This window comes from Lissotriton helveticus, chromosome 11 (assembly GCF_964261635.1).
Source record: "Lissotriton helveticus chromosome 11, aLisHel1.1, whole genome shotgun sequence".
NCBI classification, from domain to species: Eukaryota; Metazoa; Chordata; class Amphibia; order Caudata; family Salamandridae; genus Lissotriton; species Lissotriton helveticus.
The window spans coordinates 1,127,610,592-1,127,629,033 of record NC_136072.1 but is presented as its reverse complement, the minus strand read 5'-3'; the positions used below and the strand labels follow the sequence as shown (position 1 = coordinate 1,127,629,033).

At 47.1% G+C, this 18,442-nt stretch overlaps 1 protein-coding gene across 2 annotated transcripts in view; it reads left to right on the top strand.

The window, feature by feature from the left end:
• CLTCL1 (clathrin heavy chain like 1) overlaps positions 1–18,442 on the top strand; it is a 330,795-nt gene that overhangs the window by 192,119 nt on the left and 120,234 nt on the right. For both annotated transcript variants that reach the window (XM_078667862.1, XM_078667861.1), the window contains exons 12-18: positions 4,114–4,278; positions 4,544–4,724; positions 5,543–5,706; positions 7,352–7,477; positions 7,856–7,998; positions 9,141–9,375; positions 10,403–10,525. In XM_078667862.1, coding sequence (XP_078523988.1) covers positions 4,114–4,278; positions 4,544–4,724; positions 5,543–5,706; positions 7,352–7,477; positions 7,856–7,998; positions 9,141–9,375; positions 10,403–10,525 — 1,137 coding nt within the window. The remainder of the gene's footprint in view (positions 1–4,113; positions 4,279–4,543; positions 4,725–5,542; positions 5,707–7,351; positions 7,478–7,855; positions 7,999–9,140; positions 9,376–10,402; positions 10,526–18,442) is intronic.

Here is an 18,442-nt window from a genome sequence, read left to right as displayed (position 1 = left end):
ACCACATCTGCCGCAAATGGATGGCTTCTCTGTATAGCTCAAGGCCAGCTTTCAAGGGGTCTATATGTTTTGTGTAGGTAATGAAATTGTATGAATTTAAAACGGGCATTTAGGGAGATCAAATGCCTTCTTCCATTCAATGCTTGTAAGGCCATCTGGGCCAGTCTGCCGCCCATCGATACCAAGCTTTCTTTATTCCCGCCCTGTCCTGTACCATTGCAGCTTAGAGCACAGTTATCTATGTCCTACATTCCGCCATATCCAGCAATCTTTGAATTTTCTCATGTTCAATTGGGCAGCCAAAATACAGTTGTTTACAAGGAACTCATTTAAGGCAAACAATTTTTTTTTATTTAAGCAAGGAATTAGTCTTGCGCGATTTAGGTGAAATTAGCATATGGTAGAATCACTATGTATTACATTTGTTATCAATCAGTAATAGCATTTCCTCGATTATAGGGAACACAAACGGCTCAGGAGAAAACAGCACCACACAAAACAATTTTTTTTACTTACTACGCTCACTTCAGCCGAAGTGAGCGTATTTTATTTGCAATTACAAAAAGGGAAAATAGAAAATGAGACTACTTTTGTGTATTGACACCATTTACAATATTATATTAAGATAGCTGCAGTGACGATATTAAAAACAGGGAGTTGGTTATTGGAGTGACGAGGATGTCCTTGAGATTTCAGATTAAATCATTAGTTCTACAATATGTTTCTTGTATCCTGGGACTATCCTTTTTTTTAATTCTTTTTATTGACAACACGGCATGGAAAAATACAAAAGCAAAACATTTACGGAAAGAAGACAGAGAATAGCAACATAGCAGCAGAATGAAATGAGAGAGATAACAATCATCGAGGAACAGGATCAGCAGTACAGAAATAAAACAATAATACAATCAGATAGTACGATCTTGAATGCTCCTTAGATACCTAACAATTAAAATAAAAATTACCCCAGATTTTTTCAAATTTTCTAAGAAACCGGGCCCCTCTTATCTTAGTCAATGCGGACTCCATTTGATATATATTCCGTTGACCAGTGACCACCACTCCATAATATGAGGAGGTTGCGGGGAAATCCCGGCCCGGGCAATAGTTAGTTTGGCGCATGAGAATAGTATAGTAACTAAAGCCTGCTGAGAAAAAGATACTGAATGTATATCTAATAATACCGATACAGCAGACAAGAGAGGTGGTTTACCCAGTTTTATTGTCAAAGCCTTCTCGAAAGCAACCCAGAACTCCTTTAAGACCGGACAGGAGAAAAACATATGTTCTAAATCGGCCCCAACTAGATCACATTTCGGACATTTAGTACGATCACTATATAAAGTATTTGTGGACCATTTAGATATTACTTCAGGGGTAAAATAAAGCAGACGGGTGGTCTTGAATTGCTGCATCCTTAAGCTGGATGATTGAACGAGGTTATTCAGATTGGAAAGAGAAAAGGCAATCTGTTTCGATGTGATGTTACTTCCGATCTTCGAACTCCATTTCTCAGCTAGTGTGGTGCAATCACCTGTCTTATAGGTCTTAAGACATTTATAGCCTTCACTAATTAAAGATTTCGTCTTTAATGAGTAAAAACAAGCCCAAATATCAGAGTCTATAATTTTAGAAATGTTCATTTTGTGTATCAAGAAATCGTGAATTTGTATATACTAAAATCTCATAGTATCAGTCAAATTATATACGTTTTTAAGTGTCCCGAAATCTAGTAAACCCTGTGAGCCATAGAGGTCCCCCAGTATTGTAGGATGTATGACGTTACAACACAGGCTATTACAACGCCTGCCTTTACAACGCGGTTTTTACATCGCATACCATTACAACGCATAGCGCTTTTGGGTGTTGGATAGTGAATAGTTTAATTTACTATTCCAACTCCAGTCCCCGTGGACACTAGGGAAGGTTATTGGATAGTAAATTAACTTATTCCCTATCCTAGAGCGCCCCCCAGCGCAATGCGTTGTAATAGTTTGCGTTGTAATAGTTTGCGTTGTAATGACCGCGTTGTAATGGTAGTGCGTTGTAAAAGTTTCGTTGTAAGTGATGTTTACCGTATTGTAATACCGTGGGAGGACCACATACTTGCCCTGCCAGCATTAAAAATCCCGGGAAGACCCAGATTACCCCAGAGCCGTAATTTAGCATGAAAAAAAGAAGTATTGCAAAAGGTCAAAATATTAAACCATATTTTCGCTGTGTCTCGAGCGGTCTTAAATTTGACCCTTTTGTAGTAATTTGGGTCATTTACCTTAAAGGAAACCTCCTGGAGTCTAAATTTAACATCATAGTGTGAAATAGTCGATGACGTTTCGACCCTGTCTGTGTACGGGGTCTCTTCAGGACCGGGGATTCTGGGGACTGCAAGGGGAAATAGGATAAGTATGGACTTATAATTGATCAGTGTGGGCCGTAGAAGAGGATAACTTGATAAACGCTAACCCTAGGCACTATAAACATGCCGGAGGTGTGATTAGATTCAATCGTCTGTAACCAGTACGGTAAAGGATCCCATTAGTGCTAGCATGGGATGGCAGGGTAGCCGCCATGGTTACGGTAATTCCTAATGAAAGAAGGGCGATGCATTAATATACACCTAAAACAAAATTGGTGTGACTGTGATCATTCAGTGTGGGAATCCATGACTTATGCTACCCTAAGCATCAGGAATAACCTGAGGCGTGTAGTGATTCAATTGTCAACTCCCAGTTGGTAAGGATCCAATATTGAAGGACCAGGTAACCTCCTTGTCAATTCCTAGTAAAAACCTGGATGGTGACAACTGGTGCCATAAACAGTGTCATGAGTTCCAGTATTGAGGGGATAAACCAATTAGCCCACACGAGGGGTAGCGGTCGATGCTGTATCTGCAACGACATGAGACAACACTTGTAATACTGACGGGATAGAGTGTCAACCCATCAAATGCAGGTGTGAGGGAGATTCTTACCTAATATCCGCAGACGGAGGTTCAGGATGATCCGTACACGACCAGGACAATATTAGAAATGCAGCGTAGTGTTACCAGCATTAAGAGTACCGGCGGGAGAGCTGCGCATGCGCACAGACCTGTGTTGGCACATAAAGTGGCGGCCATTTGTAAGTGGCGGCACATAAAGTGGCGGCCATTTGTAAGTGGTGAGTGGTATAGGGGCCTCCATCCATACAGAGTCCAAATTGCTACAACAGCAATAGAAGGTGTACAGGGGGATTTTTATTGAGACGCTGAACAATAGTGTTCACTCCACATCTACTAATTGGATGAGCTCAATTATGAGCTAGTAGCGGGTTGAGGTGACAAACAACAATTGGGCAGAGTATTGATGCGGAGCAGAGGGAGTTGACCCACAGCAGTTGATCAAAATTATATTCAACATAATCTCGACGTACTTGAAAAATGAGCTCTATTAGATATAGAGGCTTTCGGGGCACAATGATAAAATTAGATGAGATAGAGTCTGCAGCAGTCAAATACTTGTCAAACTCACAAACAGAGATCACATGGCATGCTTTGTATTGTGCTGTTCTTGGATTTACATAGAATTAGACGAGAATTAGGCATTCTTGGAAGCAACTTTTCATTCTACTGTGAGTCATTGGCATTCAGTGCTTCAGTGACAAAAAGGAATCTTTAATGGTCATCTGAATCCATGCAAAATAATCGTGACCTGACTGGCAAAATCTCATGGAGGTGTTCCTACACTCCGAGCTGATGGGTTATCTCCACATCTATGCTTAAGCTCCAGCCCTACTGCTTATAGAAAGTTATTACACTATATACAAACCCGCATTGGGATGAGTGGACGCAGTACATTTATGTTGAGGCAACTTTGGTGCCATTTTGAACTTTAGACACCACTTTTCATACTGCTACTCTCTGATATGTTACTATTTTGGCATTGATTGACTACCACAGCCTTACTTAGTTGATTACAGTCTCAGAACATTTGTTAGGACAGATATTTTACTTGTAAGATAACCAGTATTTCCCCAAGAGGTTAGCCCCATACACCACCTCAAAGTGCTTCGAGAAGTGTGTAGATGGAGAATGTGATGAGGATTCCATCAGAAGATCCCTTTGGCTTTTTTCAGGTTGCTGATGCCATCCTTGGGAACCAGATGTTTACGCACTATGACCGGGCCCACATTGCCCAGCTGTGTGAAAAGGCTGGCCTGCTGCAGAGGGCGCTGGAGCATTACACTGACCTTTACGATATCAAGCGGGCTGTTGTCCACACACACCTGCTGAACCCAGAGGTAAAACTCCTTTTTTCAGTGTATAGTTTAAACATGATTGAATTTACAATGGGAGTGGGAATTCTAAGTGTATGAAAGGTGCACATCTGCTTGTAATGTGGTTCTGGGCTTATTTTGTCTTTACGCCTGCATGAATAAAGGGGGTAGTATGTAATCATGATATAGGATCTAGGATCCAAAGCATTTACTCTGTTCAGTGATAACGGGGTTTTAGTGATACCAAAATGATGCTCACTAATGTCTGCTCTTTGTTCCTTCTTCTCAGTGGCTCGTGAACTTCTTCGGTTCTCTCTCCGTGGAGGATTCCGTGGAGTGCCTGCGCGCTATGCTCTCTGCTAACATCCGCCAGAACCTGCAGCTGTGTGTGCAGGTGGCCTCCAAGTACCACGAACAGCTGGGCACAAATTCACTGGTGGAGCTCTTTGAGTCTTTTAAGAGTTATGAAGGTATGATCTTGAGAGGACCTCGCACTGCTATTGAGAGAGTGCTGCTATGCCATGGTGTGGGGTGGGTTTGGTGCTTGAGTGTAAAGGACAGGAGAATCTTCCCATCACACATTGTAAAGACGACTGTCTTTCTTTTTACATCCATGTGAGTGTTGCATCAGATTTCACTAATTAAGATCATAGACAGGAAAGGCAGAAGTACAGCAGATTTTGATTGAGTTAATATTAAATATTTTCAGCATGGGTAAATTTCAGTTCAGTTAGCTTAGAAAAACAAGAAGCCTCCAGCTCCATGTAGTAGTAGAAATGCACCTCACGAGGCAGTAATTCCATATTAATTACTGCTGAGCTTTGCTTTTTTTCTTTGGGCCATTTTGTTACTTTCAAAGCAAATATTGTCATCTTTTTCTCTTTGGAGCATTGGATCTGACTTTGGAATTCATCAACCTTCCATCACACCTCGTCAGCTCAGCTCAGCTCTGTGGGAGAACTTGCTTTAGAGCCCCTTCCTCTCATATGAAGCTGCATAAGCCAGCTTGATCTGCTGGCTGTGGAACCAGGCACTGAGTTTCTAATTCAATCAATCAATCAAGGAATTTGTATAGCGCGCTACTCACCCGGAAGGGTCTCAAGGCGCTGGGGGGGAAGGGTACGTAATTCTGACTGCTTTACGTGTCCACACTATGTTTCAGAGGGAATGGTATCTCAGTGTACCTCAGTTCATTTAACTGCTAAAAGTGAGAAGATTGTAAAACAGACTTATCCCTTCATTAGGCCGTTTATAACATCTGGGCACTTGCATTTATACCCCTCTCCAGGCCTCTTCTACTTCTTGGGGTCCATTGTTAACTTCAGCCAAGACCCTGATGTCCACTTCAAATACATCCAAGCTGCGTGCAAGACCGGGCAGATCAAGGAGGTGGAACGCATCTGCAGAGAGAGCAACTGCTACAATCCCGAGCGTGTCAAGAACTTCCTCAAGGCAGGTCTCGTTTTGGGGGGGCAGGGTGGTGCATTTCACATGAGAAATAAATGCAGGATGTCCGAGTAAAGGCTCCTTTTCGCAAAGCTTACGCACTGTGAAACGCAAATCAGCTGCTACGGTCATATTTTGTATCTTTGTGCATTGCTTCGTGTTATGCCATAAAAACAGAGTCCTAAATATAAAGATCTAAAGTTAAAGCAAAGGTGAGCGCAGCTTTCTTTCCATCTAGGCTGGCGACTGTCTAGAAAGCACAACTGCTTTCGTTCATGTCTGATGGTGTAGCTCCTGCTAAGGGTCGGGCGTTTTTCATGGAAATTGTTGTAAGTGACAGGAAGGATAACCAGACGGGACACAAGTTATCTTTCCATACATGACCGAGTTGAAGCCCACAACTGATATCATCCATACCCATCCATAGACCTATTCGAGCTTAGGAACAGGGGGCGGGGAGATGTCTTAGCAGAATGGAAAGAGAAATCTTGAAATAAGGGAATAAGATTGATATCTCAGTGTTATGAGAAAGTTGGGCTGGTGATGATGAGAATTAGAAGGATTTAGAGTGCAGCATTAAGAAGAGTTTACGAGTTGGCAGGCTTTGTAGAGAGATAAAGATTTGTATGAGTGAAAGTTCAGTACAGAGGTCTAATAATGAGTTAAAAAGCTTTTCTGATGCGGATAGCGAGGAAATGTTAGGATTTTGCTTAGTACCTTAGATTTTTAAGAAAAGGCTTAGCACAGTGGACATAAACTGAGAATGAGATGCTTAGCAGAGCAGTTTAAAGTACTTGTTAGGGTTAGCAGGTTAGGTCTAGTTGGTTAGAGTGCCAGTTAGATGGCATAGGAGATATTAGACAGATTATTGGTTAAAAGGCACATCTGAGTGGAAAGAAGGTTTAGCAGAGGTTTGAAGGTGAACAAGTAGCAGTGAGTGGGATCAGAGCACACTGACAGAAAGCGGAACATATTCTTGTAGCATAGTGCCTTTGTAGTTGAAATGGAGTCTGCTTCGAGGTGTGAAACTATAGAGGGAAGTCCAGCCATCAAGCCATAGAAGCTGATGGAATCTGGTGCACACGGCGGCCTTTGGTATATCTCTACTGAGTGACACAGCTAGGGCTGGGGCTCATCTGTGTACACATTCACTGAGTAAGACACTAAAAACATGCTAGAATTCTGGATGGGTGGTCTGTCTCCGCAGTGGGTGTAGAAGGTTAAGATTATCCTCACAGCACCACTCATTATGGGCTTGCTATCCTTGAACTAGTTTCCTGCAGGTGTTAGTCATCTGTGATTTGTAATCATTAGGAGCATGTTTCATGTAGACTTGGAACTGGTCATCAGAGGTAAGCAAACCTTTTGAGAGAAAAGCCAAGACTTTCTCCTAGATCTCTGGGAAGCCCAACCCTTTGCTCAGACGTTCTTTCTCTTTTTTAGAGGCTGTTACAGGCTCTGGGGATAAGGGTATTTTCACATGAAGGCGCTCCATCCAAATGCCTGGGATTTTCTGTAGTGTTTTTGTTATTAAGGTCCGCAAGAGAACCTCAGAGTCCCCAACTTCTTGGCGTGATTGCATGCGCGAAGCAGTACAAGCTGTGCTGCTGCTGCCATAATCTTCTCTTTCCTTCTCCCTGGGACTGTTCAGGAGGCCAAGTTAACAGACCAGCTCCCTCTGATCATTGTCTGCGACAGGTTTGATTTCGTCCACGACCTGGTGCTGTATCTGTACCGTAACAACCTGCAGAAGTACATCGAGATCTACGTTCAGAAGGTGAGTCTGGGATCCTATGCGTGTCCTCAACCTTGGGTTGTATGGTGGCAGTGAGAGAAGCGAGTGTGAGTGTCAGAGGGACCACTGGCTGCATGACTTAGTACAAAAGCTCATCCCACGTCTTTAGGACAATCATGGTCCTGTGCACAGTAGGTGTTTAAGAGTTACGCACGTAATGCCCGTGTAGCCCAAAAGAGGGATTCTCTCTGAGTGTGCAAGAAGGGCAACCTTTGTGTCTTTCCAAGTGGGTCTAGGGAACCCTTCTGGTTCTTAGATTCCAAGTGCGCACGTCCAAACCATCCCTGAGTGAGCTGTAAGGGATGCTTTTCATTCTCCTTTTATGTCCTTGCTTGCAAAGCTCTGCCTTACCTCTTGCAGGTGAACCCCAGCCGTATCCCTGCAGTCATAGGGGGTCTCCTTGATGTGGATTGTTCTGAAGACGTCATCAAGAATCTGATCATGATTGTTCGGGGTCAGTTCTCGACAGATGAGCTAGTGGCTGAAGTGGAAAAAAGAAACAGGTATTTGCATGCAAGTGACTTTTGTTGACTCTGACCCTGTTCCCATCATGCTGCAGTTCAAGCAAACACTTTGTAATGCTTTTGAATGCACAACTACTACTGTGGCACTCGTTCTAGACCCTACAGTGCTTGACTGCAGCTTTATTACTAGCATGAGAATAATGGGCTGGCTCCTTAAAATGGAAGTATCCTAAAGGTGTGCTGTGGGGCTGAAAAATGGTGGAAATATCGTCTTTGAATGCATGTTCCATTCATTTCATTTAATAATAGCACAAATTCACTTAGTAGCATATTTGGTGGCTTCCATATGTCTCAGGCGAGGTATATAATGAGACTGTTTGTCATTTAATTGCTGGCTGATTTTAAATAAACTTTGTAACATGCGTACACCCTTTCTTCAGCTAAACCCAGATATCTCACAAAGCAACCTAACCTCTTGCTTAAGCACCCCACAGGATCTGACACAACTGCCCTACTGTCTACCCCTAAACCAACTCAACATAGGCTGGTGTTTCATAGTTTGTGCCACTACCGATCTATTCTTATGTGAGGTTGGTCCTTTTGAACCTGCTGTCCCTCGCCTCTGCAGCAGCTGATCCCACACGCTCCATGTATGTTTTCTGTCCAGCTCATTGATCTTCAGAACACAAGCGAAAATAATTTGACCAACAGTAATCCTCTCCCAAATCCTTCTTTGGTACATGCCTTGTATACCTTTACAGAACACATACCTCTGGTCCCAGTTTTTTTGCCAGTCCTCATGCTAGTGAGCTACCTGTTCCTATTCACCCGCAACGACGAGGCAAAAACACAGTGATAGGTTAAGACTCCTATCAGATTGTAACCTCTCAACCCAAATCCTGCCCATATTAGTACCTGTATCTGCCACCAAATATTTGTGCATCTTTTCAACTTGCTTAAACCCAGAGACACTAGCCATGTCGTATTCAGTGCATGTAAAAGCAAATTAATAAATATCAAACAAAGCAAACCACTGCAATGTACTCACTGAGCAATATATTCACTCCTTTTGGCATGCTATGCTGAGTTTTTGTTCTTTTATTCATACATTCTGTCTTGCATTTCAGGGGAATTCTAACAGTGCACATACTCTTAACATGCTCCTTTCATTTGCTGTTTAGGCTGAAGCTACTTCTGCCCTGGCTAGAGTCCCGGATACACGAGGGCTGCGAGGAGCCTGCCACACACAATGCCCTGGCCAAAATCTACATTGACAGCAACAACAACCCTGAGCGCTTCCTGCGGGAAAATCCCTTCTATGATAGCCGCGTAGTGGGCAAGTACTGCGAGAAACGCGACCCACACCTGGCCTGTGTGGCTTATGAGCGGGGACAGTGTGACCTCGAGTTGATTAAGGTAAGCTGACTGTAATCAACCAGACCTGGACACTTGAAGGTGTTGATTGCATAGAAGTTTACTCTGCAGCAAACCCTGTGACACCCAAAGCCAGGCACCAGAAGCAACTGTCAAAACAGCACTCTAAACCCACTGGTCACATTCCAATATACAGCTATCATTCTAATACATAGCTAACATTCCTGAACATCTATTACCTACATAAATAACACCCCCCTTTTCCTTCCTAAGAACATAATTAACATCCCAAAACACTACAACCTCAAAACACTGACCCTATACACAAAGGTAAGGGTAACACTAGATGAAAAACAGACAAACTCTGTGGCACATTTCCAAACCACACAGAAAATGCACAAAGAACTGCCCTGAAACAGAAGAAGGTTTCACACAAGTTAATTCAACTGCGCACAAAATCTCCCATCCACTTAAGCGTACTGCGAGATCTCGACACTCGTCCAACGAAAGACCCACAGCCACGATAAGCAGAAATAGAATTATCCCTGGCGCCACCAACACACTCATTCCCACATCCCTACAATCAACATCTCATCCTTGAAATTCGCAATCTTCCATCAACAACCAACCACTACACTGACCCTGTCCTTTACTCCTTGTTGGTGCTAGCTTTTATGTGCTTGCGTAGAATGCCCTACTTTAGTGGCTAGGAGCTGGTTGCTGAAATAGAGAAGTAATTTTGGCATGCATCTTTGAACCTGCTTGTACAATTAAAATCACCTAAGCAAGTTGTAAATGGAAAAGTCATCAAAGTAATCTGTGGCAACATGTCTTGTATGGTACCACCATGGAGGATTATACCTACTTTGGCAATCTGCCACCTTCCAGAAGCATGAAGACCCAGCGCCTAGAGTCTTTTCACCTGTGTGTATTTTGCTTGTTATGTTCACTATGTGCCCCAGATGGTTCGGCATTGATCAGTACTGTCGCCTGTGTCCGGCGTGGATACCGGAGCCCATATCGAAATTACCTTCAGTTTGTCTTTATTCCTTTTCTTGCTTTTCTGTAGGTTTGCAATGAGAACTCGCTGTTTAAGAGTGAAGCACGCTACTTGGTGAGGCGGAAAGACCCAGAACTCTGGGCCAATGTCCTGGAGGAGAGCAACCCGTTCCGGAGGCAGCTTATCGATCAGGTAATGTGCTGCAGCCACTGTGGTCAGGGGTAGTAAGTGTCTGGCTGCACAGGAGCGTTTAAACGTAATACAACACTAAATACGTGCTACACCATGTTAGAGCCATAGCTGGGTCTGTGTGGCTGGGGCTTCCTATTGATGCCAATGCATGGAGTACCCCTAGAGTGCACCATAATTTAAACAGTGGAATTGGGTATTAAAATCTATCATTTAAAGACCAAGACCTGTAAAACAACACACTGACACTGTTCAAACTCTAAACTTAGTTTCTACAAGAATAATCCCCCCCTTAACCAAGAGAAGTGGATGTTTATATATTGAGTGATTTCTGAGGGCTGAGAAACCAGTTTCAGGTTTCAAAATGCGCTTTGTAACCCAGTTAGTATCAAAGACCTTAAAGTGCGACAGCAGAATATTTTCAGCGCTACAAAAATATATGCAACAAACTATTGGTGACTCATCAGATCAAAGCTTCTCCCAGCATCCACTTTTTATCTCTGTTTGGCTGTTTGGAAAAAGACCACAATGGAAATGCATGGAGACTGAACAAACCTGTTTGAAACCACTCCTGTAGGATGCACAGTGAGGGGAGTCTGCCAGTGTAGTATGTGATAAGTGTGCAAACAAGCCTTGGTTTTCAGGAACATCAGTCTGCTGCCCGTGCTACATTGTGCATGTTACATTTACATAGAAATCTCGTTGCACCATTCAGTTGCCTTTCCTGCAAAGTTGGTGTCCACGTTCACGGAGGCTCCCAGGTGTGCACTTCTTTACCCTGCTAAAAGAATGTCAATGTTCACTAAGGCCACCAGGCTTGCACCTCTACGCTGCTAAGTCAGTGTTCACGTTCCCTGAGGTCACCAACCTTGCTCCTAGTGATACTGCGGAGTCATTGTCCACATTCTCTGAAATAATTCTTCTTGCGCCATTTTATTCTGCTAATTTCGCACATTTTCAGAAGCCCAACCTTGCACCTTTCTACCATCTTGAGCCATTGCCTCCATTCACGGAGGCCACCAGCCGTGCACCTCTGTACACTGCTGAGACGTTGTCCGCATTCACGGAGGCCACTAGCCGTGCACCCCTGTACACTGCTGAGTCGTTGTCCGCATTCACGGAGGCCACCAGCCGTGCACCCCTGTACACTGCTGAGTCGTTGTCCGCATTCACGGAGGATACTAGCCGTGCACCTCTGTACACTGCTGAGTCGCTGTGCGTATTCACGTAGGCCACTAGTCTTGTGCTTCTGCACACTATATAGTCATTGTCTACATGCGCAGAGGCCACCAGCCTTACACCTCTGTACGGTCACAAGTTATCATCCACGTTCATGGAGACCACCAGCCTTGCACCTCTGTACACTTCTGAGCCATGGAGTGTGAACGTTTTTAACCCCCACATTCACAGAAGCCACTTGCCCTGCACCTTTCTACACTTCCGAGTCATTGTACACATGCACAGAGACAACCAGCCTCGCACCTCTGGATGCTCAGGAGTCATAGTCCACTTTCATGGAGGCCTAAGGTCTTGCACATCTGTACACTTCTGAGCCATTGTCCATATTCACTGAAACATCCAGCCTTGGACCTCTTTACACTGCATTCATTGAGCCCACCAGCCTTACCCCCCTTTACACTGCTGAGTTGGTCCCTACGTTAGCTGAAGCCTCCAGCCTTGGGCCTCTTTACACTGCATTCATTGAGCCCACCAGCCTTAAACCCCCTTACACTGCTGAGTTGGTCCCTACGTTAGCTGAGGCCTCCAGCCTTGGGCCTCTTTACACTGCATTCATTGAGCCCACCAGCCTTACCCCCCTTTACACTGCTGAGTTGGTCCCTACGTTAGCTGAAGCCTCCAGCCTTGGACCTCTTTACACTGCATTCATTGAGCCCACCAGCCTTACCCCCCTTTACACTGCTGAGTTGGTCCCTACGTTTGCTGAAGCCTCCAGCCTTGGGCCTCTTTACATTGCATTCATTGAGCCCACCAGCCTTAAACCCCTTTACACTGCTGAGTTGGTCCCTACGTTAGCTGAGGCCTCCAGCCTTGGGCCTCTTTACACTGCATTCATTGAGCCCACCAGCCTTACCCCCCTTTACACTGCTGAGTTGGTCACTACGTTAGCTGAGGCCTCCAGCCGTGGGCCTCTTTACACTGCATTAATTGAGCCCACCAGCCTTACCCCCCTTTACACTGCTGAGTTGGTCACTACGTTAGCTGAGGCCTCCAGCCTTGGGCCTCTTTACACTGCATTCATTGAGCCCACCAGCCTTACCCCCCTTTACACTGCTGAGTTGGTCACTGCGTTAGCTGAGGCCTCCAGCCTTGGGCCTCTTTACACTGCATTCATTGAGCCCACCAGCCTTACCCCCCTTTACACTGCTGAGTTGGTCCCTACGTTAGCTGAAGCCTCCAGCCTTGGGCCTCTTTACACTGCATTCATTGAGCCCACCAGCCTTAAACCCCTTTACACTGCTGAGTTGGTCACTACGTTAGCTGAGGCCTCCAGCCTTGGGCCTCTTTACACTGCATTCATTGAGCCCACCAGCCTTACCCCCCTTTACACTGCTGAGTTGGTCCCTACGTTAGCTGAGGCCTCCAGCCTTGGACCTCTTTACACTGCATTCATTGAGCCCACCAGCCTTACCCCCCTTTACACTGCTGAGTTGGTCACTACGTTAGCTGAGGCCTCCAGCCTTGGGCCTCTTTACACTGCATTCATTGAGCCCACCAGCCTTACCCCCCTTTACACTGCTGAGTTGGTCCCTACGTTTGCTGAAGCCTCCAGCCTTGGGCCTCTTTACACTGCATTAATTGAGCCCACCAGCCTTACCCCCCTTTACACTGCTGAGTTGGTCACTACGTTAGCTGAGGCCTCCAGCCTTGGGCCTCTTTACACTGCATTCATTGAGCCCACCAGCCTTACCCCCCTTTACACTGCTGAGTTGGTCCCTACGTTTGCTGAAGCCTCCAGCCTTGGGCCTCTTTACACTGCATTAATTGAGCCCACCAGCCTTACCCCCCTTTACACTGCTGAGTTGGTCACTACGTTAGCTGAGGCCTCCAGCCTTGGGCCTCTTTACACTGCATTCATTGAGCCCACCAGCCTTACCCCCCTTTACACTGCTGAGTTGGTCCCTACGTTTGCTGAAGCCTCCAGCCTTGGGCCTCTTTACACTGCATTAATTGAGCCCACCAGCCTTAAACCCCCTTACACTGCTGAGTTGGTCCCTACGTTAGCTGAGGCCTCCAGCCTTGGGCCTCTTTACACTGCATTCATTGAGCCCACCAGCCTTAAACCCCTTTACACTGCTGAGTTGGTCCCTACGTTAGCTGAGGCCTCCAGCCTTGGGCCTCTTTACACTGCATTCATTGAGCCCACCAGCCTTACTCCCCTTTACACTGCTGAGTTGGTCCCTACGTTAGCTGAAGCCTCCAGCCTTGGACCTCTTTACACTGCATTCATTGAGCCCACCAGCCTTAAACCCCTTTACACTGCTGAGTTGGTCACTACGTTAGCTGAAGCCTCCAGCCTTGGGCCTCTTTACACTGCATTCATTGAGCCCACCAGCCTTACCCCCCTTTACACTGCTGAGTTGGTCCCTACGTTAGCTGAGGCCTCCAGCCTTGGGCCTCTTTAGACTGCATTCATTGAGCCCACCAGCCTTAAACCCCTTTACACTGCTGAGTTGGTCACTGCGTTAGCTGAGGCCTCCAGCCTTGGGCCTCTTTACACTGCATTCATTGAGCCCACCAGCCTTACCCCCCTTTACACTGCTGAGTTGGTCACTGCGTTAGCTGAGGCCTCCAGCCTTGGACCTCTTTACACTGCATTCATTGAGCCCACCAGCCTTACCCCCCTTTACACTGCTGAGTTGGTCACTGCGTTAGCTGAGGCCTCCAGCCTTGGGCCTCTTTACACTGCATTAATTGAGCCCACCAGCCTTACCCCCCTTTACACTGCTGAGTTGGTCGCTGCGTTAGCTGAGGCCTCCAGCCTTGGGCCTCTTTACACTGCATTAATTGAGCCCACCAGCCTTACCCCCTTTACACTGCTGAGTTGGTCACTGCGTTAGCTGAGGCCTCCAGCCTTGGGCCTCTTTACACTGCATTAATTGAGCCCACCAGCCTTAAACCCCTTTACACTGCTGAGTTGGTCCCTACGTTAGCTGAAGCCTCCAGCCTGGGGCCTCTTTACACTGCATTCATTGAGCCCACCAGCCTTAAACCCCTTTACACTGCTGAGTTGGTCCCTACGTTAGCTGAGGCCTCCAGCCTTGGGCCTCTTTAGACTGCATTCATTGAGCCCACCAGCCTTAAACCCCTTTACACTGCTGAGTTGGTCACTACGTTAGCTGAGGCCTCCAGCCTTGGACCTCTTTACACTGCATTCATTGAGCCCACCAGCCTTACCCCCCTTTACACTGCTGAGTTGGTCCCTACGTTAGCTGAGGCCTCCAGCCTTGGGCCTCTTTACACTGCATTCATTGAGCCCACCAGCCTTAAACCCCTTTACACTGCTGAGTTGGTCCCTACGTTAGCTGAAGTCTCCAGCCTTGGACCTCTTTACACTGCATTCATTGAGCCCACCAGCCTTAAACCCCTTTACACTGCTGAGTTGGTCACTACGTTAGCTGAGGCCTCCAGCCTTGGACCTCTTTACACTGCATTCATTGAGCCCACCAGCCTTACCCCCCTTTACACTGCTGAGTTGGTCCCTACGTTAGCTGAGGCCTCCAGCCTTGGGCCTCTTTACACTGCATTCATTGAGCCCACCAGCCTTAAACCCCTTTACACTGCTGAGTTGGTCCCTACGTTAGCTGAAGTCTCCAGCCTTGGACCTCTTTACACTGCATTCATTGAGCCCACCAGCCTTACCCCCCTTTACACTGCTGAGTTGGTCCCTACGTTAGCTGAGGCCTCCAGCCTTGGGCCTCTTTACACTGCATTCATTGAGCCCACCAGCCTTACCCCCCTTTACACTGCTGAGTTGGTCCCTACGTTAGCTGAAGCCTCCAGCCTTGGGCCTCTTTACACTGCATTCATTGAGCCCACCAGCCTTAAACCCCTTTACACTGCTGAGTTGGTCCCTACGTTAGCTGAAGCCTCCAGCCTTGGACCTCTTTACACTGCATTCATTGAGCCCACCAGCCTTAAACCCCTTTACACTGCTGAGTTGGTCACTACGTTAGCTGAAGCCTCCAGCCTTGGGCCTCTTTACACTGCATTCATTGAGCCCACCAGCCTTAAACCCCTTTACACTGCTGAGTTGGTCCCTACGTTAGCTGAGGCCTCCAGCCTTGGGCCTCTTTAGACTGCATTAATTGAGCCCACCAGCCTTACCCCCCTTTACACTGCTGAGTTGGTCCCTACGTTAGCTGAGGCCTCCAGCCTTGGGCCTCTTTACACTGCATTCATTGAGCCCACCAGCCTTAAACCCCTTTACACTGCTGAGTTGGTCCCTACGTTAGCTGAAGCCTCCAGCCTTGGACCTCTTTACACTGCATTAATTGAGCCCACCAGCCTTAAACACCTTTACACTGCTGAGTTGGTTCCTACGTTAGCTGAGGCCTCCAGCCTTGGACCTCTTTACACTGCATTCATTGAGCCCACCAGCCTTAAACCCCTTTACACTGCTGAGTTGGTCACTGCGTTAGCTGAGGCCTCCAGCCTTGGGCCTCTTTACACTGCATTCATTGAGCCCACCAGCCTTACCCCCCTTTACACTGCTGAGTTGGTCCCTACGTTAGCTGAAGCCTCCAGCCTTGGGCCTCTTTACACTGCATTCATTGAGCCCACCAGCCTTACCCCCCTTTACACTGCTGAGTTGGTCCCTACGTTAGCTGAGGCCTCCAGCCTTGGGCCTCTTTACACTGCATTCATTAAGCCCACCAGCCTTAAACCCCTTTACACTGCTGAGTTGGTCCCTACGTTAGCTGAGGCCTCCAGCCTTCGGCCTCTTTACACTGCATTCATTGAGCCCACCAGCCTTACCCCCCTTTACACTGCTGAGTTGGTCCCTACGTTAGCTGAAGCCTCCAGCCTTGGACCTCTTTACACTGCATTCATTGAGCCCACCAGCCTTAAACCCCTTTACACTGCTGAGTTGGTCCCTACGTTAGCTGAAGCCTCCAGCCTTGGGCCTCTTTACACTGCATTCATTGAGCCCACCAGCCTTACCCCCCTTTACACTGCTGAGTTGGTCCCTACGTTAGCTGAGGCCTCCAGCCTTGGGCCTCTTTACACTGCATTCATTGAGCCCACCAGCCTTACCCCCCTTTACACTGCTGAGTTGGTCCCTACGTTAGCTGAGGCCTCCAGCCTTGGACCTCTTTACACTGCATTCATTGAGACCACCAGCCTTAAACCCCTTTACACTGCTGAGTTGGTCCCTACGTTAGCTGAGGCCTCCAGCCTTGGGCCTCTTTACACTGCATTCATTGAGACCACCAGCCTTAAACCCCTTTACACTGCTGAGTTGGTCCCTACGTTAGCTGAGGCCTCCAGCCTTGGGCCTCTTTACACTGCATTCATTGAGCCCACCAGCCTTAAACCCCTTTACACTGCTGAGTTGGTCCCTACGTTAGCTGAAGCCTCCAGCCTTGGACCTCTTTACACTGCATTCATTGAGCCCACCAGCCTTACCCCCCTTTACACTGCTGAGTTGGTCACTACGTTAGCTGAGGCCTCCAGCCTTGGGCCTCTTTACACTGCATTCATTGAGCCCACCAGCCTTAAACCCCTTTACACTGCTGAGTTGGTCCCTACGTTAGCTGAAGCCTCCAGCCTTGGGCCTCTTTACACTGCATTCATTGAGCCCACCAGCCTTAAACCCCTTTACACTGCTGAGTTGGTCCCTACGTTAGCTGAAGCCTCCAGCCTTGGGCCTCTTTACACTGCATTCATTGAGCCCACCAGCCTTACCCCCCTTTACACTGCTGAGTTGGTCCCTACGTTAGCTGAGGCCTCCAGCCTTGGGCCTCTTTACACTGCATTCATTGAGCCCACCAGCCTTAAACCCCTTTACACTGCTGAGTTGGTCCCTACGTTAGCTGAGGCCTCCAGCCTTGGGCCTCTTTACACTGCATTCATTGAGCCCACCAGCCTTAAACCCCTTTACACTGCTGAGTTGGTCCCTACGTTAGCTGAGGCCTCCAGCCTTGGGCCTCTTTACACTGCATTCATTGAGCCCACCAGCCTTACCCCCCTTTACACTGCTGAGTTGGTCCCTACGTTAGCTGAAGCCTCCAGCCTTGGGCCTCTTTACACTGCATTCATTGAGCCCACCAGCCTTAAACCCCTTTACACTGCTGAGTTGGTCCCTACGTTAGCTGAAGCCTCCAGCCATGGGCCTCTTTACACTGCATTCATTGAGCCCACCAGCCTTACCCCCCTTTACACTGCTGAGTTGGTCCCTACGTTAGCTGAGGCCTCCAGCCTTGGGCCTCTTTACACTGCATTCATTGAGCCCACCAGCCTTAAACCCCTTTACACTGCTGAGTTGGTCCCTACGTTAGCTGAGGCCTCCAGCCTTGGGCCTCTTTACACTGCATTCATTGAGCCCACCAGCCTTAAACCCCTTTACACTGCTGAGTTGGTCCCTACGTTAGCTGAAGCCTCCAGCCTTGGGCCTCTTTACACTGCATTCATTGAGCCCACCAGCCTTAAACCCCTTTACACTGCTGAGTTGGTCCCTACGTTAGCTGAGGCCTCCAGCCTTGGGCCTCTTTACACTGCATTCATTGAGCCCACCAGCCTTACCCCCCTTTACACTGCTGAGTTGGTCACTATGTTAGCTGAGGCCTCCAGCCTTGGGCCTCTTTACACTGCATTCATTGAGCCCACCAGCCTTACCCCCCTTTACACTGCTGAGTTGGTCACTACGTTAGCTGAAGCCTCCAGCCTTGGGCCTCTTTA